Source organism: Ciconia boyciana, chromosome 11 (genome assembly GCF_034638445.1).
Source record: "Ciconia boyciana chromosome 11, ASM3463844v1, whole genome shotgun sequence".
NCBI classification, from domain to species: domain Eukaryota; kingdom Metazoa; phylum Chordata; class Aves; order Ciconiiformes; family Ciconiidae; genus Ciconia; species Ciconia boyciana.
In genome coordinates this window covers 19,062,278-19,086,372 of record NC_132944.1, presented here as the reverse complement: position 1 = coordinate 19,086,372, position 24,095 = coordinate 19,062,278, and the positions used below count along the sequence as shown (strand labels likewise).

General features: G+C 40.3%; 1 protein-coding gene across 1 annotated transcript in view; it reads left to right on the top strand.

Annotated features, from left to right (window-relative positions):
• Positions 1–4,490: 4,490 nt before the first annotated feature.
• PRKAR2A (protein kinase cAMP-dependent type II regulatory subunit alpha) overlaps positions 4,491–24,095 on the top strand; it is a 70,216-nt gene continuing 50,611 nt past the window's right edge. Inside the window, exon 1 of the mRNA XM_072875648.1 lies at positions 4,491–4,903. Coding sequence (XP_072731749.1) covers positions 4,651–4,903 — 253 coding nt within the window. The 5' untranslated portion in view covers positions 4,491–4,650. The remainder of the gene's footprint in view (positions 4,904–24,095) is intronic.

Genomic DNA, 24,095 nt, shown 5'->3' with positions numbered 1-24,095 from the left:
TAAAGTTGAGAAGGTACAGAAAAGAGCATTTAACGTGATCCTGGGAATGAAGCAGTTGTCTTTGGAGGAGACTGGTAAAACCGTGAGGCCTTAAGTTGGAGAAGGCTGAAGCAAGGTAAGATCAAGGTTTACAAAATCACAAAGCAAATAAAACACATGCAGAACCATCACTCACCAAATCCTGCAATACCAGGAGTAGGGGGCATTTGGTAAATCTGGGAAGAGCGTTTCAAAACTGAGGAAAGAGAAGTGCTGCTTTATCTAACAGGTATTTGACTTTGGAACTTGCTGCTATGAGACATTGTGGACGTGCACTGCACTTGCAGGTTCAAAACAAGATGAGGAGTCAAACAGCAGTCCCTGAACTGGAAACGGAAAAAAATAGCTAGGGATGTACCCTCTGACATCCCTAATAGAACAACTGGAGATGCTAGAGGACTACACAGGGACCAGGCTGCAGACAGTAGCCAGGCTTATGTGCTCTCCCAAGCAGAATCTCCTCCTGCCCTGCCTGAGACAGGAGAGAGGGACAAACCTTGGTCATGGGCTTCAGCACACAGGGGGATGTGGAAAACGAGATGTTCTGAGGTTTACAACATTTTGCATAAGATTATCAAACAGTCCTGTTTGTCCTCAACCCTACAGCTCCATGACGTTGGAGGGAGGGGCTTTAAAAATCTGCAGTGAACTGAAGTAGTTACCAGGCAAGAAACACAACAAAATGGCCAGAACTGACAAATAATTCAAAACTAAAGCAACCATTGAATTTCAAAGCCATGGCTGAATCTACTCCTCATCAGTTCACACTTTTTGTGCCAAAAGCATCCCACACCGCTGAGCTCCACAACTCAGCAGGGCAAGGGCAGGATTTCACTCTGTTTGCAGAAGGCCCTGAACCTGGCTGGCAGGGAGGGCTGCTTTGGGACGTGCCCACCTTGAGAGGGCTTACTCGTGTGTCACCTGCAACAACATGCAAAAGCTACGCTCACGGTAATTAATCTAACTTCCCTTAAACAAGAGATTGTGTTTTCTAACACCAACCATCAGAATATTTAGTGTTTTCTTGCATTATCCTTGTACCGAATTACTTGCAGCGAATTTGAAGGCAAGTGTAATTAATCCAAGATGTACGTATGTTTATATAGCGTCTGAGCTCTGGCTGGTGCTGACAGGTTTATGAGAAGTAAATTATTACTTGTTATAAAAGGATTTATTTTAGTTTTTAAAGAGCCAGTCTGGAGGCTTAATCTGATTATTTTTCCCCAGTGCAAGGCTACACAGACTATTTTGCTTTTTTGCTTGCAACTTTGCTGCTCCTGCTAGTAGGACAAGCATTAAGCTCTATCAGTTTCACTTAAGGGTGCATCCAAGTCACATAGCACTGGGTAGGACAGGCAGAGTGAAAGGAAGAGACCTCAACATTTGGGAGCACAGACACATGATAAATATGGGAATAGCTTTCAGATACTAAGAAAGTATTAGGAGAAAATATGATTCTGAAAAATATATATATTTTGATAGGAATACTGTGGGGACCAGCTTCATCAGTTACACAAGTCTTATCTAACTCCATACTGGGTGCTGAATACGTCATGAAGCCAGCGGAAAGAAATTGCATTGGTCATGCTGCATGAATTAAAAATATTGTTATAAAGGAGATCAAATTAAGGCTGCAAGTGCATTTCCTAATTTATTTTCTTCCATTCTTTTAATGTGGATGCTTGTTATAGTAATAATTTAAAAAGTTATGCAAATTCAGGGTGAAAGAAAGCGTATGATGAGCTATATGTATGCACAGCAGGCAGTATTACAATTCACTTGATCACAGATGAGTCTCTTGCATATATGTGCCATCATTTCTGATGCTCCCAAAATGAAAGGGTATATAAAGAATTGGGATAAACCAGCTTGAAAATGTGCTTCATGTGACCTTGGATGCTTTTTATTTTGTCCGTTGACCTTCAGAAAGAGGCTAAACAGACCTCTGCTGTTTACTTTCCTCTGAAGCTGATTAGTTATGTGTGGACATATAAATATCAGAAGGCTAACACAATGTGGCTCTTCAGAGACTTAACAATATTTACTGGTAACACATTTTTTCATATAAATAACCAGATTTATATCCACAGTCACAAATGAGAGAAAATTATCAACAAACGTTAAACGCTAATACAAGAGCTGACTAATTGTCAGGTGGCTGGCTGCTGTGCAAGAGAGTGGGAAAGAAAAATAAGGGTATTCCCTTGGAATTAGACTTTCTCTTTTTTCCTCTAACCCTACTTGCCAATGCTTTTTATTCTTTACAGTATTTTGTTTTTTCATTTTTACAGCATTTTTTAAAATTTCATTTTTACCTCTTCACCACCAGTAATACCTTCAGCACCCAACTGGCAAAGGAAAGATCTCATGAGAAATCTTAATTTTGTGGGGGACTAACCACGTATGGTTTTCATTGATCAAAACTTTTCCTTGTAGCAGTTAGTCTATCAGTAGTTAAAGTATATATATTGAGGAGTGAAATGTGCTCTTGTATTGTTTGAGAACATCAAAAAGGTAATATGGTAGGAGTGGTAAATGAGGTATCAATTATCTTTCCAGAAAAGGGATACTGCAATTGTTGTGCCTGCTGTAAAAAAGAGTAAGAATGAAGAGAAACGGCTTCATACAAAATCTCCAGATAAACTGATGAGATGTGGCAAATCTACCTCCTGTGCTTGTTTTTAATTTGTTCACTTTGTATAGATGCAAAACATAATCTTACCCCACATGAAAAATATGGGAGCTGTATTACAAAGAACACCTTTTACCAGAGAGGCTGGGTGCTGTAGTAAGTGCCCCGAGATTTCCAACTGGCCTCCCTCACTGAGAATAAAGTCAGTAAAAGCACTGAATGGGGCGTTCTGGGATCCGCAGTTGTGCCCTCCGTGCAACGGCGATGAACAGACTATCTTTGTATGGGAGTGTGGGGAGAACCATCTGGACAAGCGACGGGACCCTGTGGCACATGCGCAAACAAAACGAAACACAATAAATTGCCTCAGCCAATTCTGGGCTTCTAAGTGAAATTTTGCATTTGGAGTACAAGTTGATTTCTGCCCTTTTATTGTTGAAACAAAAGAAATAAAACTATTTACACTGACAACACGCAACAGCCTCACTAAGCTGACATCCCTGTTCTCCTCGAGCCATGTTTGCACAGGCCTATTTTCTTCCAAGACTAGCTGTCCAGCAACGTCAAACCTGAAGGGCCGATGGCTCCAGGCCACACAGCCAGTCACCTGCCCCTGGGCCTCTGCCAAAAACCTCCCTGGTACGTAGAAACAGCTAACAGCACTACGTGTGTAGGTCTTGTACAAAGAATAGAAGCAAAAATCCGAATAAAACACATTTAACAACATACGAATAGGTATCTCCAAAGAGGACATGTATAAACAATTAATGAAATGTTTCACTTTTCTGAAATTCTTCATCTTTAATGCTGTCAGGCATTCAGTATTAAGCAGATCAATACTACTGCCACCATTTCACAGATGATGACACTGTGGCTTTACACGGCTTTTACCGAGAGGTGAGAAGACCTGCAGGCTTCTTCTCTTGTGCTCACCAGTTTTAAGAATATTTATTTAATGACTTAATTCTGACAAGAAACCAGAGGGGTCAGAGCACCTAAATCTAATTCCAACCAAGAATCAGATCAAGATTTAGATTAGATCCGATGAAGATCAAAGAAAACCTCCTTCTCCCACTCCTGGGGGACCTCTGAAACACCCTCGCAGACACCGTGAGGGAAGAGAAGAAATGGGAATCTGGGGTCACTGATGTGGAAGGAAAGGGGAAAGGAAAGGGGAAAGGAAAGGGGAAAGGAAAGGGGAAAGGAAAGGGGAAAGGAAAGGGGAAAGGAAAGGGGAAAGGAAAGGGGAAAGGAAAGGAAAAACCCCGGCGCTGTGGCAGCCTGCCCGCCGTGCACATCCACTCCTGCACAGCCCAGACGCTGCTGCCGGGCGGCACGGCTCTGCACGGTTGACCTTGACCCATCCCCACGCCACCGCAGCCAGCTTTGGCCCGAAGGTTTTGCAGATACCACACAGACCGTCCCGAGTCTCCGTGACTGCCGTTTAACGCTTTCACCCCGTTCTGCCCGGGCAGAAGCGCAGCCCCCGTGGCTTTTCCCACCGCCTGAAGCACCTGCACAAGCATCTCCCCCGCTGCCGCTTCCCCGCCCCGGCTGCTCCGCGGAGCCGCTCCCGGGATCCCGTCCCCTGCTGGGATCCCGTCTCCTGCTGGGATCCCGTCCCCTGCTGGGCCTCCTACCTTCCGCCCCCGCCTTCCCGGACGCCCGCTGCCCGCCCGTCCGCCACCCCCCCCGGCGCGCGCCGCCAGCGCCCTCGTGCCCGGCTCCCCAGCTCGCGCCGCGCCTCGCAGTGACGCACGCGCCTCCCCGCTCGGCGCGTGCGCGGCCATTGGCCCCGCGCCCGCTCCCGCGCCTGCGCAGCCGGGGCCGCTCCCGTCCCCGTCCCCCCCCCACCCCTCCGGCGCGGCTCGTGTGACCGGAGCGGCGGGAGTCAGTCAGCGCCCGCGGAGGGAGGCCCCGAGCCCGCCACAGCCGGCCGCGGAGGGGGGGAGGCGGCGGCCTCCTCGGTCCCCGGCACCATGAGCATCGAGATCCCGCCGGGCCTCACCGAGCTGCTGCAGGGCTACACGGTGGAGGTGCTGCGGCACCGGCCGTCCGACCTGCTGGGCTTCGCCGCCGAGTACTTCGCCCGCCTGCGGGATGCCCGCGACCAGGAGGCGGCCGGCGGCGGCCGCAGGGTGGTCAGCTTCGACGGGGAGCCCATGCAAACCGAGTCCAACGGCGAAGAGGAGCCCGACCGCGGCGACGAGGACTCCGACTCCGACTTCGAGCGTAAGTACCGGCGGTGAGGGGCGGCGGCGAGGGGAGGCTGTGAGGGGCTGCCCGTGGCGGTGAGGGGCGGCGGCGAGGGGCTGCCCGTGGCGGCGAGGAAGGGCCGGGAGCGGCGGGGTCCTGCCCCCGGGGGAGAAAGCAGCCCGGAAGGCCGGCCGGGCGCCTCCGCCACCCCGTCCCCGGTGCCGCTGCCCCCGGCCGCTGCTGCTCGGGGCTGCAGGGCGAGAGCGGGCGGGATGGATTGAATGGGGGACACGCTCCGGCTGCGTCCTCTTGCCGCACCGCTGTAGCGGGGCGGGTGCTGCCCGGCGCCTCCGGCGGGATCCGTCCCTCCGTGGCTCTGTGCGGGCTGTCAGCTGTGCCGTGGGGAAGCTGCACGCTGGCAGAAGTGCCCTCTCGGGGGGAAGCCTTGCTGGCCCTAATTAGGCCTGTAGACTCAGGAAGAGATTCTTTTCCTGGGTGGGGTGTCAGAAAGCAGGCACACAGAGCTGCCGTATAACGTCCAAAATTGCGCCTGGGGTCTGACCAGAGTTATCACAGTGGATTGAGCATACTGCCAAGCATGTGATGTGAAAGATCATGTGTTATTGTGCAATCTCTTCTGTACTTTACATTTCTGTCTTTAAATCATTGTGGACAAGTGTTTTTTTTCACTGAAGCTGAGGATGTTTATGGCCACTGTTTTGTCTTTAAACTGGTTATTATAAAGCACTGAAATAACTTCTTAATACGTTACTAAATAGTGAAAATGCAAAACCACCTGTACACTCCTGTTTATACCGTAGCTCTCTAAGATAGAAAAGATAACTTACCTGATCTGGACAATGAGATGCCACTTGTGATACTTCCATTTTTACTCTGTCAAAATGTACCGTGTGTGTTGTGCAATGCGCAGTGTTTATAATTTGGACTGTAATTGAGCTGCAATGCCAAAAGTTATTCAGAATGTTTGTGAATGGTACTTCTTGGCACACCCAGAATTTTGGACCTGAAATGACTGAACACTCTCTCATTATTAGAAGGTGACTTAAGGGGAGAGGGAAAGGCAAGAAAAGGCGTGCTTTCCCTAAACTTTCAGTGCCCTCATTTGGAGGTCTGGTGCCCTTGACCTATAACGTGAGTAAAGGTTTCAGACTTTTATTGATAGAGGATCCTCTTTGAGACTGGTTACTATATGTCACCTTGTGGATGCAGTGTGTTCTTACATCTGTGCTCTGGTTAACAGTTTTAAAGAAACAAGAAGAAATTAAGCTGTGGAACAAATAATTGTTTTTATTAAGGAAGCATTGAGAGACCAGCTATTGTTGCAGCCCTTTTAGACTGGGAACTTTACAAAGTGAAACACAGCTTCTGCTCTTTGAAATATACAACCTGAACAGGACATGCAAGTATGCGAGAGGACAAGAATAAAATGTACAGTCAGAATGAATTAAAAAGCAGTTTGCGATTACTGTCTAGATTTGAATGTTCATTTTTTCTAATGAGGGAGGGGTTCTGTTTAGGGCATGAAGAAGAAAAGATGAAAGGTGAAGGGTAAAGAGGTGGACACTGGTAGTGACTGGGTTGAAGTTAAGGGGATGTGCAAGCGTGAGCACAGATTTATGACAATAATTACAGGTGACTTTGTCCTGCAGGCCAAGTCAGCAATATTTTCAAGCATCTGTAAATATACAAGAAGTTATAGTTTCTTGTAAAATGTATTATTTTATAATTAAAAGAAGTTCTAGATTGGAAAAATTGCAGTAAATAGTTGGATGTAATTTTTAAAAATGTGCAATACCTCTGTATATAGCATTTTTCTTTAAAAAAAAAACAAAAACCCAACCAAACAAAAAACCATAAACAAACAACCCTACCCCACCAGAGCTTTTAATGTCATTGAAAGCAACTTTTCTATTTCTTGATCAGTTTATCTTGTTTTAGGGTTTGAAAGATCTTCTCTAGGGAAGTAAGTGTAAAATTTTCCTGGTGAATGTTGGCAAGTGCAGCTGAAAGGATCCTCTGAAGTTAAACGTTTTTGGATAAAAATCTGAAAACTTGATGGCAGCAAACAACTTTTCAAATACAGCTTTATGTGGTGAGGCTGTCCAAAGCAGAAAGGTGGTTCCTTTCCTTCAATTTTCTGCTCATCATCTTTCTATCTTAGTCAGAGAGAAAATTAAATTAACAAGGCTGCTCAGTGTCACTTGTGCTAGTTGGACCCCTTTAGGCAAGTGGCATTGTCATTAATGCTGTCTTCCTGCTTATCTCAAAACCAATACTATTCCTTCCTTACAGTTTCAAAGACCTGGGGACTACTGTGTTCTAATTAACAGCAGGCGAGGGTCTCTACAGGGTCAGGGAAGTGATTCTTTCTTACGTTGTTTAACATTGTGGGGGGGCAGTCAACCATGGCTATGTGTTTTTTAGATTTCCATTGTAACTGTTGTCATAGAAGGCTTTATTAATGAGAAAATGTTAAGTTAGAGGTTCTGATATCTCTGTCTTCTATGAATTTTATAGATAGGACAATACTTCTACCTTGTGGGAGACCAGATCCCGTGTGCTTATAGACTGCTCAGCACTTAAAGGACATTTAAAGATAGAGAAAACACACAAAATGAAAAAGTCTCAGATAATCTCACTGGACAAGCCCTAGTACTGTTTACTAAGATTGTATTTTTTCATCTTGGACAATTTAGGAAAGACTACAATTAATTTCACTTTGTTTTCCTAGGTTAACACTTGTTTACCTTTGAGTTGCAAAGACAGGTCAAATGGATGTTTTAAAAACATTTCCATGGCTGTTTTTAAATATAAAGATGAAATTGAGCAGTGGTGGTTTTGTAAAGTATTATGTTGAGAAAACTTAAAGCTAGTTTAAATAATTAACTTGGTTGTATATGTTGGGCGTATGAAAGATGTCTGCACAAATAATGTGGTTGTCTTCATGTTTCTACTGGCACAATATTAAACTTGTGTATCTCACTGGGCTGCACCTGCATGCTATGAGTTAGAGAACACTTCAGATAAGTTATCTGGGGGTTTTTTTGTATGCTTTGAGTGCATATGGTAATAGAAGGGAGAAATAACTTGAAATCAGAATAAGCTCTTGGCCTTTGGTGTAGACCATGTGGCAAATGTCTTTATGTAGCCATAGTGACACTAGTGGTTCCTTTTCTGCTGTAATGGCACTCCATCAATGTGGTAAAAGTCACTGAAACTAACTGGACTACAAAAAAGACTTCTATTTTCTTGCGACAGTTAAGAAATTACTTCCAGATTTATTTTTATTCTCTGAACCCCCTGGAGTTTCATCCCTGATTTTAATCATTTTTGTGTATGTGATCAAAGGACATCAGGATGTGGCTGTTCAGCAGAGAGTGGAGTGTAAGGAATGTGTGGAAAGAAAATGATGCTAGTGTCAGGGGGGAAACCTCCAGAAACATTTATCCAGTGGGCTGGGGCAGAGAATTTATACGTATGAAGCCTCAGAGCCTTTATTTGATTGGCATAACTGCAAAATTGACAAGTTGATAGAGATGGGAAAAGATGAAGAGTGACAACGTCAAAAATCAGGCTGAGGATGTAACCAAGGATGGATATGTATTCTTAAAATGTGTCCTTGACCATGACACTTGTAATTTTAACAAGGAAGCTCTGAATGGATGTGTTAAGGCTGTGAAATTAAAGCCACAGAAATGGTCTGTCCACTGTTTGAGACTGAGTCATGGCGTTAGGAAACCTGTTGCGAGTAGCACATCTGAAGGAAGGCAGGCAGCTTTCCTTCCCTGTCAGTTGAGGCAGTTGCACAAAGGTGCAAGGTGCTGCACTGTTAACTTTCCGTTTGTCTCCTTGTTTGTAATAGTAATCAGTTAATTAAAAAAACACCTGTGTTTATTCTTGGAGGTATTAAATATAACTAACAGTGGAACTAAAATATTTCTGGGATTATATACTAACTTGAGCAACTCAGATGTTTTAACTAATGACAAGTATTTTAGCACAAATCTAATTTTCCCTTCCCAGTGTTTCACCTGGATATTGAAGGAAAGATTGTGCGCTTTTCAGCTGCTCCCTGAGCGGAAGAGAACATTTCTTAATATATTGCTTTTGAAATAATCCTCTTCAGTATGCTCTATTTTTATGAAGGAAAATGGTGCATATGAATCTGGATGAACAGGTGAAAAGATCCTGTTTAGTTCTGCACTGAGCTTCTCAATTAAAATTCAAGGATTTGCTGTGTGTCATCTTTAAAACATCAGTAGGATATCTGAGCAGAACGGGTGCAGAAGGGAGTAGGGAAATGCACTTTTACATCATTAGATCTTGGACGTGATACAGAATAAGAGTTAAGTCCATCTTTGAAATCTTTATCTTTTTAATTGTTAACAGAAGTGCTTAATATTAAATTAAAACTGTTTCAGATTACTTATTTCTCTTCTTATTCTTAAGCATTACTTGCTTATGCTTTCTTATTCTGTACTTGGCTGATATGTCCTCTGGAATTCCTCAGGTATTTCTGTGTTAACATCCATCACAAAGCATTTATGCTCTGCCTACATCAATTTACAGGTCAGGCATAACTCCTTGCTGTTTTCCTGAAATAATTCAAGGAAATTTATTGAATGATAGAAGTCCGATGACGTGAAGACTTTTGAAGGATAGAGTAAGGAGACTAGTGGTCCTTCTGAAGAATACTGTTCAAGTTTTTGGATGTAATTCAGGTTCATGGGTTATTGCACGTGCTCCTGTGAGATACTGTCACCTTTCAAATGCAAGTACTTTTAACTTTTTAGCAGTATTTTCACCTACCTGCTTCCCCCATAATTGTTAATTTACTGGGAATAAAGCACAGTAGCTCTCTCTTCACTCTGTTTTTTTTGTCATTAACATTAAAAGAACCTCTCTTTGCAGAACATCTTTTTACAGTATTATTGCATTGTATGATGCAAATTCAGTCCAAAGAATAGCTACTCTGTTTAAAATCTAGGTAGCACAGTGGGCGCTTCCATGATCTGATAATTACTAGTGCTACATTTTTTTTTTTTTTTTCCTTTGAAATTTGTTTGACTGACTCATGTGGCTTAATAGTAATGATAACAAAGGTGTTTTGTGCTCTACTTAAGTAGTCTGGGTTTTTAGGGAGATGGAGGAAGAAGCTCTAGATTATGATCTAAGTATATTAAGCCTTTGAGTTTAGTATACAAAGAAAAAAATACACATGCTTTCTTTATAATATGTTTAAAAAGAGTGTATGTGTAAGCAAGCGTAGCAACCTCAAGGTGTAGAAGAAGCTTTAGTTTTATTTCTTCTTTGATCTCCATCAATAACATGAAATCAATTATAAAGCAAAGTATTAGCGATGCATGCATGTTGATAATGTTTTAAGAGGAATGTATTTCTACATTTAACTTTCTGATTTTAATAGGTATTGGCAGCATAGTATCTTGAACGTGTTTAACATAAGAAATACCAAGTGAAAGACTACCATTGTGCAGCTGCTATGCTTGCACATGCCTTTGCTTTTGCAGAGACAGTTCTCGTTGACTTAAATCTGAAGGATTAAATAGAGTAACTGCTGTTAGTATTAGTGGAACTTCACTCCCTATATTTATCTTGTTCACACAGGGGAACTTTGAAGATAAACTAAGTGTTAAGGAAGACTGATTTAACTTCTCTTTAGTTACTTGGACAAAATATCTAAAGGTTTTTTTCTGGATGTCTTTTTGCTTCTGTATTTGCTTATCACAAAAGACTTGCTTTTCCGTGTTTGTTCCTAAGACCGTACTTGCGCTATTACAAGATTAGCCTAGGACTTTTTTTTAACTAAGTGATGTAGTTCTAAGGAAGTCACCATTTGTATCTTAGTGGAGCCTGAAGGAAGGTTTAATCAGTAACCTTCAGTACAAATGAAAAATTAATTAAAATACAGGTGTAATACATCATTCTTACCTGAGATAGTAAAAGAACTGAAAGTATGAAGTGAAGGGATAAAAGCTGCTGGCTGGCCGAGAAACAGAGAATTGTAGATGAGTTGCCTGAAATTTGCAGACATCACTGGATATTGCTAAATGGATATTGATTTACATCAGGGAGGAGGAACTTCTATGTTAATTTTAAAAGATAAGTTTCTTGCAATTTTGACATAGTATACTTAACGGTGTTATTTGTAACATCCTGTCATCAGCACTGTTGTTATTCCTGTAGCTTCTATTAGACAGTCCTTAAAATCTTCCGAGAAAGATATCCTCTGATTCCAGTTTGCTCTCAGTGGCTTGCTGTAATCATTCTGCTTTCCTTAGGCAATCTGTACATCCTAGAACGTGAGGAAGCAAGCAGTACTTTTAAAAAATCCTTTTAAGTTCGCATTTGTGATCTGTTGCATGCTGGTAACTTTTCACTTAACTGTTAAGCTTGATACTTGCTGAGAGAGCTTTTGATACTAGCTATAACTGTATAGATAAATTAAATTCTAGACTCAGTTTCTGCTCTTTTGGTATCCTGCTGTTACTTTGGGCAATAAAAACTGCATTACTCTCTGTACTAGCCTCTAAAAACGAGTGTAACTGACTATAAAGGAAGTGGATAACTAGCCTTTGTAAATTATTGCTGAGTTCTTAAAAGCTTTTTTTTCCACACTGAAAAAGTTTATTGTAAGAAAATTTGTATGAAACTTCTAAAATTGGATTCTTCTAGCTTAATTCTTCTAAAATTAAGCTAAAGGAAATTATTGTATTGCAATACTAGATATTGTACTGAAGACTAGCTTCTTTTTAACTGTGCTTTTTTCTTCATTTAATAAACTAGTATTAGAGTGCTGAGACAATTCTGTCAGTGTTGCAGAGTGCCATCTTCCCCTTTTGCTAATACTGAAGTTTAGTTGTACCCTCTTATCTAAAATAGAACAATGGAGATCTCGGGGAAGAGGAGGAGACAACACAGAACAAGCTCACTTCAAACTATTCACCAGTCAGTCATTAAAAAGCATTAATGTTTAACAAAGAGCAGTTGCTCATTATTCAAATGAAGACTGGAAGTGTAGCCAAGATGAGCTATGAATATTTCTCACTGGCTTTAGTAACATTTTCAACTTCATGAATGATCATTCATATTTTTTTGTGAAAGAAGAGGGAGACAATGACAAATATAACTCTAGGAAACGTACTGGTTCCTCTTTTAGAGGGATATTATTCTTGTCTCTGTAACAGTCCTTTAGATTCCTTTAGATATGCTACTACACTTGCATCTTTGTGATCCATATCTGGCTTTGGATCAGTACTTCTTCAGTACGTAACCATTGTTTGGTGTTTTTTGATACATCAAGGTTCTTTAATTCACATAGGTTTAGGTTTTTTTCCTGAGGTGCCATTAGTTGCATGGCAAACGATGTGTACTCTTCTGCACTCTGCATTTTTAGTATCTTTGTGCATCACTGTAATATGAAACAGACAAGGTAAATCATCAATCATAAAAACACTGGTTAGAAAAGTAACTAGTGGGGAATTCGAGAAATCCGAGTGTGGACGAAACACCAATATATAAAAGAGTCTTGCACCAAGATACTAATTGTACTGAAGGGTGTGTGCTTATGAGATCCTTTAATGCAAATGGATCCTTTTCTTTTGAAAATACAGATCTGAAAAAAGGGCTATCGGGGAAACTCCAGAAATCTGTTACACAGAACAAGCAGCTGCTTTGTGGTCATTTGTGTTTTGTCTGTGAAGTTGTGAAAATTGTGGTGATCGTGGCGATGTTCTCTGCGTGCTTTAATGGGTAGGAGATAGGAGGTTTAGAAGAAAGCAAGTCTGTCTTACAGTTATCGCGCTGCTAGGGTTTGGCCTCTGTTTCATGAATATACAATAAGTCATGTATAATAAAGCTCAGCATTGTATTAGTAGCAGTTTTGCTCTTAGCCCTTTCCATCCTGGGGCATTTCTTTTCTATGTAGAAATTGCAAATGAGTAGTGGCAATTCTGCTCTGTGTATAGACTTGGAAATTCCCTTTAGGGGAGAAGACATCTCTAGGAACAGCCTGCCTTCAAGGCATGTGGGAGGGACTGCAGGTATTCCTTCTGTAGCACTGCTTTTATGATAATTTAAAAACAGCAACAACAAAACAAAAAACCCTTGGTTTTTATTTTTCTAAAAAATTTTAAGCCACGCTCTGTTCCCTCCTTCTATTTCCTGTTAACTTTCTGAGGGTGGCTTGAAGAACAGCTTTGTTTCTCCTCAGAAATGGTATACAGCCTTCAGGAACTCAGTTTCCAACTGGCATGATGTCAGGTTTCGTTCTTCTGAGGTCATCTTACAGAAGTCTGGAACCCTGCACTCCTTTTTGGTGGTTGGTGAAGTCTAAACCAAGATGGTCCATGATCAGGGGCCTTACCAGAAAAATTAAGCAAGTTGTCACAAAATTTCTCTCTAAACTGTTGTGTGAAGAAGGATTAGGATTGTAAATTGGAGATTAAGTGGTGGTTTTGGTAAAAAAAAATCTTTTCCATTGGTAACTGTTTCTCTCCTTCTCTGAGTGGTACACAGTGAAGGATTGCAAAGCTTAAAGTACTGCTTCTCTTGTTGCAGACCATTCTAAAAACATGTATGGAATTTGTGTGGGGAGTGAACTGTGTGTGTTTTAGATGAGGGTTGAGAAACCACTCTGTAGTTTTCCTATGTATTTTTGAACAAATTGTAGTGCCAAATTCCTTGTTCTTGGTGATTGTGTATTGACAGACTGTTATAAAGCAGGATGTCACAATGGCCCTTCATTTCCATTTTGGTTCTTCCTCCCTTGGGATAGCATATTGTTTTCTGCTTCCTATTGAGAAAACTGTATTCCATAGAAGAGATTTTAAGAAAAGAAAAATACAAATATTTGTGTGTTTTTTTTCCTGTTGGGTCTCCAGTAAGCACTCCACCATTTCTGTGGCAACACTTGTGCTAATCCTGGTCATTCAGGAAGAATTGCTTCCTCAAGGACATGCTGTAGTGTAAGGAACTGGTCCGTCTCAGGTTGTCATGGATATGGGGAGTACCTCTCTATGAAAGATGTCTTATGGACAGCCCTGGGATGGAAAGTCAAAGATGACAGAGTTTCCTTTTTTTAAAAACTTTTTTTAATTTTTTAAGTAATTGTTTTGAAACAGTTAGGGTTTTTAACGTTTAATGTTACCAACATTTCTGATTATAAGTCATAAGTATTTGTAAGACTCCAAGCTTTCTCAGGGATAAGTTCAGCAAGATGGCTCATTAAATTAGACTAATTTTCAGTCTTCTGTCTTTGACACCTTTGGGGAAGGGTGGGGGAAGATTCCACAAGTATTCTTGTTCTAAAATGCTAAACCTTAATACTATTCAGAGTGGTGATGTTACTTTGAATACTGCAGTTACTCAAGCATATAGAAATTAAACATCACTGGATATAACTTGTATAATGATTTTAATTCTAACCTTGAGATTAGGTACCTTTATGATAAACAGCCATAAACTGGGCTTCAGTTTCTCTTGTATTCTGTATGAGCATCTCTTATATCCCTGTGAAATAATTTTAATTTCTTGCTGCTGAAAACATTTAATTAAGTGTGGTGCCTTGTGTCATTTTTTCATAGCACTATGAAAAAATATAACTTTGTATGATGTGTACTGTTTTTGTTGGTGTTTTTTTTAACTTTTCATAGCTTTTACATACAGACACTGTTAACTTTTCATAGCTAAAAGATTTGCAATGAGTACCATTTGTTTTGAAGTCGTATGTAACAGTGACTGTGGGGAACTTTATACTAGAAGTTCTGCTACTAAAAGTCAGTTCATCTGGAAGCTGAACCATGTAGTACTTGCCACCTTCTGCAGCTCACTTTGGTCAGGGAATTTCTTTTTGTTGTTGCTGGCATATTTATGTTAGGATGAATGCTAACTTGTGCCCTCTTGCAGGGCACAAGTTAGCATTCATGACTTCAAACATTCATGAGCATAAAAGAGGATTTTCCCTGGTCTGGGGAGAACACAATAATTTTTACTATTATCCCTTCTTAGGAAACAGGACAAATCTGTCTGTCTTCACCCTTCCTCTTTCCCCAAATTCTTCTTCCTGTGAAAGCACACAGGATGCAATTACTGGAAGTGTGTGTGTGGGGGGTTGTCTGTCAAAATACTTTTTTACATGGAGATTATTCTTTTTACAGCTATATGCTTTAAGTAAGCTTTGCTGAATGTTGACTTAATATTGTTAGAAGCATAAATCTGAAGGGAAAAAAGCTATAAAATACATTATTTTGAGATGTGATACAGAAGTTATTTTTGCTCATAGTTTTGTTGTGTATCACAACCTGAAGATTGCCCAGATAAGAAGTTTTAACTTTTTAAAATTTTAAAACATACATATTTAGAATCTACTCAATTTTATTTATACTTTGTTTACTAAAATAAACTGTTACCAAATTGTATCTGAATGGAACAAGATTCACGTGTGAATTACTGATGAATGTAATTGTACTGGTAATGAAATAGTACTTCATGTTGTGTACACATAGAACCACAGAATCACAGAGATGTTAGTAATACCTCTGTAGAATCCATGATACTCTTCTGTACCTTCTATCCCATCCCTTTGTGCCACCCCTCAGTGCTCTGGCTGTCATCCTCCCTCAGAGCTGAGGCTGTGCTACCTGCTGGGGTGGTGTGGAAAGGCTACGTGCGATTCATGTTGTGTTGTCTCCCTAGTAAAGCACCAGACAAGAGAATTAACGTGAATGGTAGAGTCAGTTGTGCTCCTACAGAGGATCCTGCACCCTAGAGATGAGGGGAAGCAAGGCAGAAAACCTGGTGTCCAGCACTGTGATTCTGAAGCTACCACTACAGGATAAAATCCTGTGTACCTCATCATCACTACGTAGATAAATCTATATACGGGACAGAAGTTGTGGGTTGGTGTGGGGGTTTTTGTGTGTTTGTTTTTGTTTTGCCTTTTTTTCTTTTAAACTGGAAAACCAGTAACTTCAGTTGCAAGTATATCTAGGACTTTTTATAAACAGCTGACCAAGGTTTTCTGGCTTCGGTTATTAAAAAATGTGATATGATGCATGATACAATTTCTTCTCCAAATATTTTTTTTTTGAACATGTCACATATGGGGACACTAGTTTTTTGAGTACACTTTTTAAATTTCACAAATCAACAACACATCTTAGGTCTTTTTTAAGCACCTAATTAAAAAAACTGTCAAAATCAGACTTCAAGAAGAATCGAGACAGCTCTTTAAATTGTTGATCTCTTGAGAAAGGTCATTCATGAACTGTTCAGGCAAGAGTGAGTCTTCAGTGGTGATTATGTTTACAGGATAGAGTGCTAAATCCTAGAAAACAGTGACATGGGGAAGGGTGCAGAGGTTATCTTAGATGATCAACTGGTAAGAGATGCCAGTTTTGTGACACTGGCTAAGAGGGCTGATACATATGTTGAGGTTTGTCCAGGATGCGGATGCTCGTTGGCTTTTATGTGGCATTAGTAGAGTAAGAAGTTGTTTAGCATTTGCAGTAGGGTAATCACTGAAAAATTTTTTAAATGCCCAAGAAAGTGCTCAGTTTACATATATGGAGAATGTGCCCCAGGTAAGAAACTGCAGAAGCCCAGGCTATTTCTCAGCCTCTTCTCTTCCTCCCTTTCTCCCATTCCCCCTTTAAAAAACAGCCAAACAAATTAAACCCCAACAGCCCAAAACCTATACAGTGGCTCTTGTCAAAATTTATAGTTACCTACCTGGAAAAAGGATATCTGAAACTAGAGGGTCCGTTAATGCGTCTATATGCAAATGGAGTTTACTTCTATTTGCCTTCTTGCCATTGGAACTTAAACTGGAAGCAAAGTATGAGTTTTAATGAGCTGTTAGAGCGTCTTTACAGAATCATGGAATGGTTGAGATTGGAAGGGACCTCTGGAGGTCATCTTGTCCATCCTTCCTGGTTAAGCAGGGCTGCCTAGAGTGGTTGCCCAGGACCATGTCCAGATGGCTTTTAAATATTCCAAAGGAGACAGCAGAACTTCTCTGAGCAATCTGCACTGGTGCTTGGTCACCCTCCGTAAAAAAAGTGTTTCCTGATGTTCAGATGGACCCTCCTGTGTTTCAGTTTTTGCCCATTGACTCTTGTCCTGTCACTGAGCACCACTGAAAAGAGCCTGGCTCCATCATCTTTGCACCCTCCCTTCAGGTATTGATAAGAGCTCCCCTGAGCCTTATCTTCTCCAGGCTAACAGTCCCACCACTTTCAGCCTGTCCACATACAAGAGATGCTCCAATTCCTTCATCATCTTCATGGCCCTTTGCTGGAGACTCTCCAGTATGTCCATATCTCTCTTGTACTGGGGAGCCTAGAACTGGACACAGGACTCCTCTAGGTGTGACCTTACAAGGGCTGAGTGGAAGGGGAAGGACCACCTCCTTTGACCTGCTGGCAACACTGCTCCTAATGCAGCCCACGGTACCATGAAACTAGCCTGTCTTGCCTGGCATATACAAGTCTACTTATGCCCTGATTTAAATGTGGATGTGTGAGATTAGGCTCTGAATCAGCTTGAAGTGACGCTTGATGCTGGTCTTTCTAATTGAAATTCCTCTTGCTCTTTTATACAGATCAAACCAGATGACAGCACAAACCATTCCAGCTTTGTCTTATGTAAAAACATGCTGTGTTTCATCATCCAAATCAGGAATGACAGTAGGAATTGGTAATAAAATTAGAAGTGACCCAGCCAAAGAACTATGGGCTTTTACATGCCTCCTGTTTTAGCTGTTGGATGCTATTCTTAAATCCTACCTATGTACCTATAATTATACAATCCTGAGCTCAGGTTGACCTGGCAAGTATAGCTGTGTAACGTCCATGCTGGGTATATAAAACGCTATGCCCTTTCAGTGTTGCTGGTTGCTTCTGCTGAGCTTCAAATCTTCTCTTCTTCCATATTTTTCTTCTAAACTGCTCTCTTTTGTAGAACCAGTTCAGTTGTAGTTGTTTCTTACTGTCTGTCACATGAGATACAGTACCTGACTGTGAGAGTGACTCCAATCTGTTTTATCCGAGACTGTAAATAGCTAAGAGGCAAAAGGAAAAGCTTCTTATACTGCATCTCATCCGTAACTGCCCACGTTAATTCTTCCTTTCTGTTCTAGTGCAAACTTGAGCAGACCAGCTGTATATCACTGATGAAAAGCTACGACAAACCCTTTTTTCCTTGCATTGAAACAGATTGGAAGTGCTGCTACAATCAGTGGTCATTGATCTTCTGGCTGTGTGCTCAGGTTTGGGACTGAAACCTTACTCTGTCCTCTGATATTTTTTTTTTTTTCCTTCTTTGTTGCCCTTCTACCATAATGTGTTCTAAAATGGTGGTGGATGTGCAAGTACAGGCTTGAGACTGTGATTGTATGCCCTGAGCACAAAAAATTGCATCTTCCCCTTCTGTGTAATTCACTTATTTGTGTTGGAAGTTGTACTGAGGCCAAGCAGTATCCGTTAAGCCAATTAGTCTGTCAGCGAAGGGCACTGGAGTTAGAAGAGTTGGATCGCGATGACTTTCTGTTCTGATGTTGCCTCTACTTGTGTAATTATTTTTGTGGCAACATATCTGTATCTTAAAGAGCTATGGTCTTGAAGTTTCATTACATTTGTGTAAAACTGTTTGTTACGATACTGTAGCAAAGATAGTGGAAGACAAATTCCCCAAGAAAATGTGTATTTCACGAAAAGCCAGTGTTGCTGTTCTAAGAATTCCTATGTCCCTTTTACCTACTGGTAAGATTTAAATAACTTGAAACATGTATAAGATCAGTTTGATGGCATAACAACGAGCTGCTTGTATTGGACAGATAGCTTCAGTTTGTGTATATATATATACACACACATACTTTTCTCCATATAGATTTCTGATCACTGCCCCATTTGTCAGAAACTTACAGAACAGTACAAGCTGAAAATACGTAGATGATTGGGAAAATGTAATTTTATGTTACCATGGTTTGGCAAGGGTTTGAAGCAAATGATGCTTCAAAATGATGCTAAACACTATTAACTTAATGTTGTTTTTATCTTAAAAAATAGGTAACTATATTGTTCATTCTAGAATAATTAGTCTGACATTGTAGGAAAGTGTCTTAAATCACTGAGCACACCTGTTAATTGAATTTCTTATTCAGGTGCTCTTACATGCTTAGCAGTGCTTGAGTTTTATATTTTTTAAATGCTTTGAGCTTCACTACACAATTTCAGTTGCATTGAAGTTCAGGGTTTTTTGTCCTCTTTTGTGTACATGTTAGATTTGCTTAAATATTTATCATAATGCAAGACATGAGTGTTCAGTTATATCAATTTGTTGGCTCTCTGAAAATTATGGCTGAATATAAACACTATTTTGCTTATAAGTAGTTTAAGGTACTAGTAAACTATATTAGGTATGGATGGCATTGTAAAACTTTCATGATAGTAAATATTTGATTTTTCAAGATACCTTTTATGTCCTGATACCGCATTATTTAAAGACACTATCAGTCTCAGTAGGACTTTATAATAAGCCTGCCAAGCAGCTGCCAAGTGCAGATAGCCAACATTTACATTCAGTGTTGTGTGATGGTAGCTGTGACATGATTCCAATTAAAAGCTTGGTCTGCACACTGCAGATGTCTGCTGAATATTAATGTGTGCTACAGACAGAGCAGATGGAATCTCTTTAAAATACAATGCAGTGAATGTAAAATTAAGGTTGGGTTTCTGGTGGAAACAGAGAGGCAGTCAAAATTAATCTTTTTTTTTCTTTGTTTTTCATTGCTAAACCATTAAAATATCTGTGTATTGTCATCATCTTTCTTTACATATAGGAGGAAATCAGCTCTTCATTATGCATCCAAATAAAAATACAGCATTATGCCTTATTGAAGTTGCCTTAAATGCCAAATGTACCTAGAAAAATATTAGGAATGCATGCAACATTTGCTGTGCCTTAAAATATGCCTCTGCCTAAAGGACAGATATGAGGCAATAGATAATAGTTGAAATGTAGGATGACTATGAGTTATTTGAGGAGTTGTTCATTGAGAAAGGCTGTGTAAAAGTATATATAGGTGTGTGTGTTTAATTGGGATTTGAAGTTATGTGAGGTGTATTAGGAAAAGTTCGTCCTGGATAGGAGGGATGCTATAAAACCAGGAAATGAAGAGAGCAACGAGAACATCAGTGGTGCACAGCAGTGTAGCGTGTTGCAAACCCAAAGTTAGCTTTCAGAAAACAGCAGCAATCCAGCTGTGAAAGTGTGTGGGTTTATTACTTAAGCATTTACCATGCTTCTATGGCAGTCCTTGAGATATGGCGTAAAGCCTTGGTACTAGGAATATATTAAAAGTCTTGGAAATAACAGGGTAAGCGTGGTATTGAAACAGAAAGTAGAAGGGTTCCTATGTGAGTGGGAATTGTGACTTTCCTCTTTGCTGCTGCAGTTGTCTTATCCTCTCAGGCAGAATGCAGGCGTGTGAGAAGGGAGTGAGCAGTTGTGTACAGGGGGAAGAGGTTATAGAAAAGCCAGTGACAGGAGGTGTGAAATATGTAAATCCAGTACACTGCTTAACTTGCTAGTGTTATTACCATAGCTGTGACATGCTTGCCTCCCACCCTTTTCATGCTTAATTTTACAATAGCTTATACCTGAGGCTGTGCAAACACTAAAGCCAGTGCCATTTTCCGCTTCATTCATATTACTTTAATGAAGACTTTTCTCCAGATCTGCATTTCCATTGTGTTTGGGTATTGCATTTATATTGCCTGGCTAATATTTCTCTTGAAGTCACTGGCCTGGTATAAAAGAGGTTCCTAGCTTCAACAAGGGTACTTCAGCGGTGTATGCATACTTTCAGAGAAGTTGGCTGTGTGCTGTTCCTGAGGATAATACTAATTTGGTAAGAATGAGGAAGAGCTGTGTCTGGACCTCACTCCAGCTGGTTTTGGTGATGTTGTTCCAGACCACAAGTGTAGGTACCATGTCCCTTAGAGGGAGGAGTGTAGAAATTGCCTGGTGAATCTGACTTCCCTGTCAGGAGAGGCCTTCAGTGGGTTGTTGCTCTCATTAAAGTTTTCATAATTATGTGTAATGCTTTCAGTTGCTCAGGATAATAGTGGGACTTTTAATTAGGTTTCTGAAAATGGAAAAATCAGTGATCTTGGCTGATTTCAGTGGCAGATCAGAAGTAGCGACTACAACTATGCTCTTTGGGGCAGTGACTTAATGTACCTTAGACTTATACTTAGCAGTGGCTCTGTGCTGTGATAGAATGTGAGTATCTAATGATAGTGAAATGTATAAAAATTTGGCTCGGGCTTATATGTTTTGAGTTTTTGTTTGTTTTAGCTTTATTCACATTGCATTCACCTGTATATGGTTCATTAATGTGTGGAAAGAGATCTATGAAAGAGGCACAGTTGGAAATAATCAAAATGGAGTAGCTTACTAGACATAGTTAAATGACATTTTTGTGACTCATTTAGAAATTATTTCCAGGGTTTCCAAGTATGTTTGGTGAAACTTGGCTTTCCAAGTACGCCAAAAGAGGTTTAAGTGCTGTTGATTTGTAACATAGAGCAATGACTTTGCACCTTATAACCAATCAAAGGGTAAAAATCTGGTCAAAAGTCTTTAGGGTTTGAAGTTTTAATAGATATGAAGATGTGAAGTTAAGTCTTCTAAGTGTCTTAGAAATCAAAGCCATAGTAAAAAATCAGTTGAAATACAAAAGTGTTGCCTTAAAAGAACTGTACTTGTCAGAGTGAAATGTTGCTTTAAACAGCACATCTGAAGTTTCTACCAAAAAGATTTCAGACAAAATTTGTCTTCATTACATTTCAAAGATCTTAAATACCCTGAAGTATTAATCCTCCTGCCTAATATATCTATGATTTCTGGTGGGACAGGAATCTGGTAAATAAAGAGGTGAAGTTTGAAAGCAGGACTGGTCAGGTAGAAGGGAAGAGTCAAGAGACTTGGAAAAGGAAGAGGCTGTCATTCCTTTGCCACTGCACCTAGACATGAGGGTGAGTTGCCCATGTTTCTTACTGATTGGGAAATGCCTTGTGGTTCCCTAGATAAGATGCAACTACCTTTTCCTGTATGAAACATTTATTTTAAGGAAACTTGCAGTTATTTCTCCTTGATGTGATCTTTCTGTTATTCTGTAGTCTCATCCTCATCTTTGACCCTTTCTGGCTTTTTCGTTGTCAGAGAATCCCTATGAAAGTAACTTCCAAATTTGTTCAGGATCTTTACTTTTTATCATCTACTTAACGTTGGGTTTGTAAGCCTAATGTCATTCTGGCTCTTAAAACTTTTGTGATAATACTAATGTGGCTCCTTTGCTTCCCTATCTCTGAAATGCCTTTCTCTTTAAGTTTGTTCCTATAGCACAAGCAAATTTCCCTCTTTCACTTACTGTCTTGCCTTGCTGTACCCTCCAGTGTCTTGCCTCTTCCAACGATATTTTGAAGATTTGTCAGTTGCTTCTTAACTCTCCCAGTTCTTTGCAGCATGCTTCCTTTTCTGTGCAGTGTATAATTTTGCCTTTCTAATCCTTGAAAAAATTCCCAAGTCTTTCATTTCAGTCCCTGACAATCTCTGTTGTAGTATCAGCATACAGTTATATCTTTAATCACTGTGAAATGTGTCTTTTCAGCTGAGATTGTACCTTAGCACTGGGAATTTCTCTCATTTCGTGTCTGTAAAGCAAATGCACACTTTATTGCTATCTATTTGATCTTAATAATATAGGTTGCACTCATAAAAATCAATGCAAAAAATAAAGTGCTGTGTTTGGCTAGATCTGAGACATGTCAGCAAGAAATAGGAGAGGGCTGTGTGGGCCATGCTGTTGCAATGTCAGATAATATGGAGTGCTGCTTGGTAGGTATTAATTCTCTTGTACTTAGGCTTCAGTCAGGCTGTATTAACTCCTCAATTCTGAGAGCAGGGTTCATTGCATAACAGGGTCATGGTCCTTTTTGGTATTGAATTAATATCTGCTGAGAAACATAATCTAAATAGTACCATGCACGACTGTTCCAATTCAGTCGTGGAATGAGAATATTGAAATAGTGATACGTTTTCCTAAAGTGTCTTTAATTTAAAAACAAACAAACAAAACTCTTAACATCTTAGTCAAGAAGTGCTATTATAACCAGACGTTACCCCAAATTTCTTTCAGAGTCAAGTAAAGATTTATCTTTCTTGAATTTATCAGCTGTTTAAAGTCTGTCCATTCCAGACTGCATATTAATTTTTCTTCTGTCTTTAAAAAAAAAAAAAGAGCCAACCCAAAATAGCACAACAGCTTTAATAACTTCGTAAAACATTGGTTTTTAACTGACGTAGATGCCTTGCTTGTTGACTCAACTTTTTCCTTCAGAAGTAGTTATTACATTCTTTCTATCAGAGGGGTTCTAAAATCTCTGAAAGCAAGGATCAGGGGCTCCTTTAAGATGAGGCTTCCAGACAGTGTTTTTCCATTTTGTGTCAGTAATTTTTAAATCCAAATAAAAAAACCCAATTAAATTGGAAACCAGGATGTGTGGCTACTTTGTTTTTAAATTTTATTATCTCCTGCTACTGATGAGAGCTATTTTTAAATACTGGGAATGAAAAGGTACCTATGCCTCTGTTACTTCTCCTGTAGCAGAGAGGAAAACAGTGTTTAATATTAATGTAGTTTCTGTTATTGTTTTCCAACTTAATAGATGTAACAGTCTCTTACAGAAAAGTAAAGAGTTTGTGTGTGTACACAGGCAATCCTGGACCACGGTTTCCAATTTTCTGCCTTCCTTTTTTTTACGTTCCATGCTCCCTCTGTTCGTCCTCTGAAAGAACTCCCTCTCTCGTGTTCCCTGACCTTTTGTCTTCCTCCGAATATCTGGCATGCTTCAGTTGACACCATCAGAATCTCTCTTGCCTGTCTCTAACCAGGTTCTGAGTTTCCATCCTCTTCTGGGGGGGAAATAGAAGTAAAAAACCGAAAAGATACCCGTAAAAACTCTTGTCCATTTCTGTCTGTTTTGCTTTTCTGAAAGGAATGTTGACATGTGGACTGTTAGGTTCCAGAACTGCCTCGGAAAAAATTGTGGTAGTTTGTTGCCCCACTCATGCTCCCCACATTATCAAGCAGAGATCTGGAAGGGATAAGTGGAATTTGCCACTG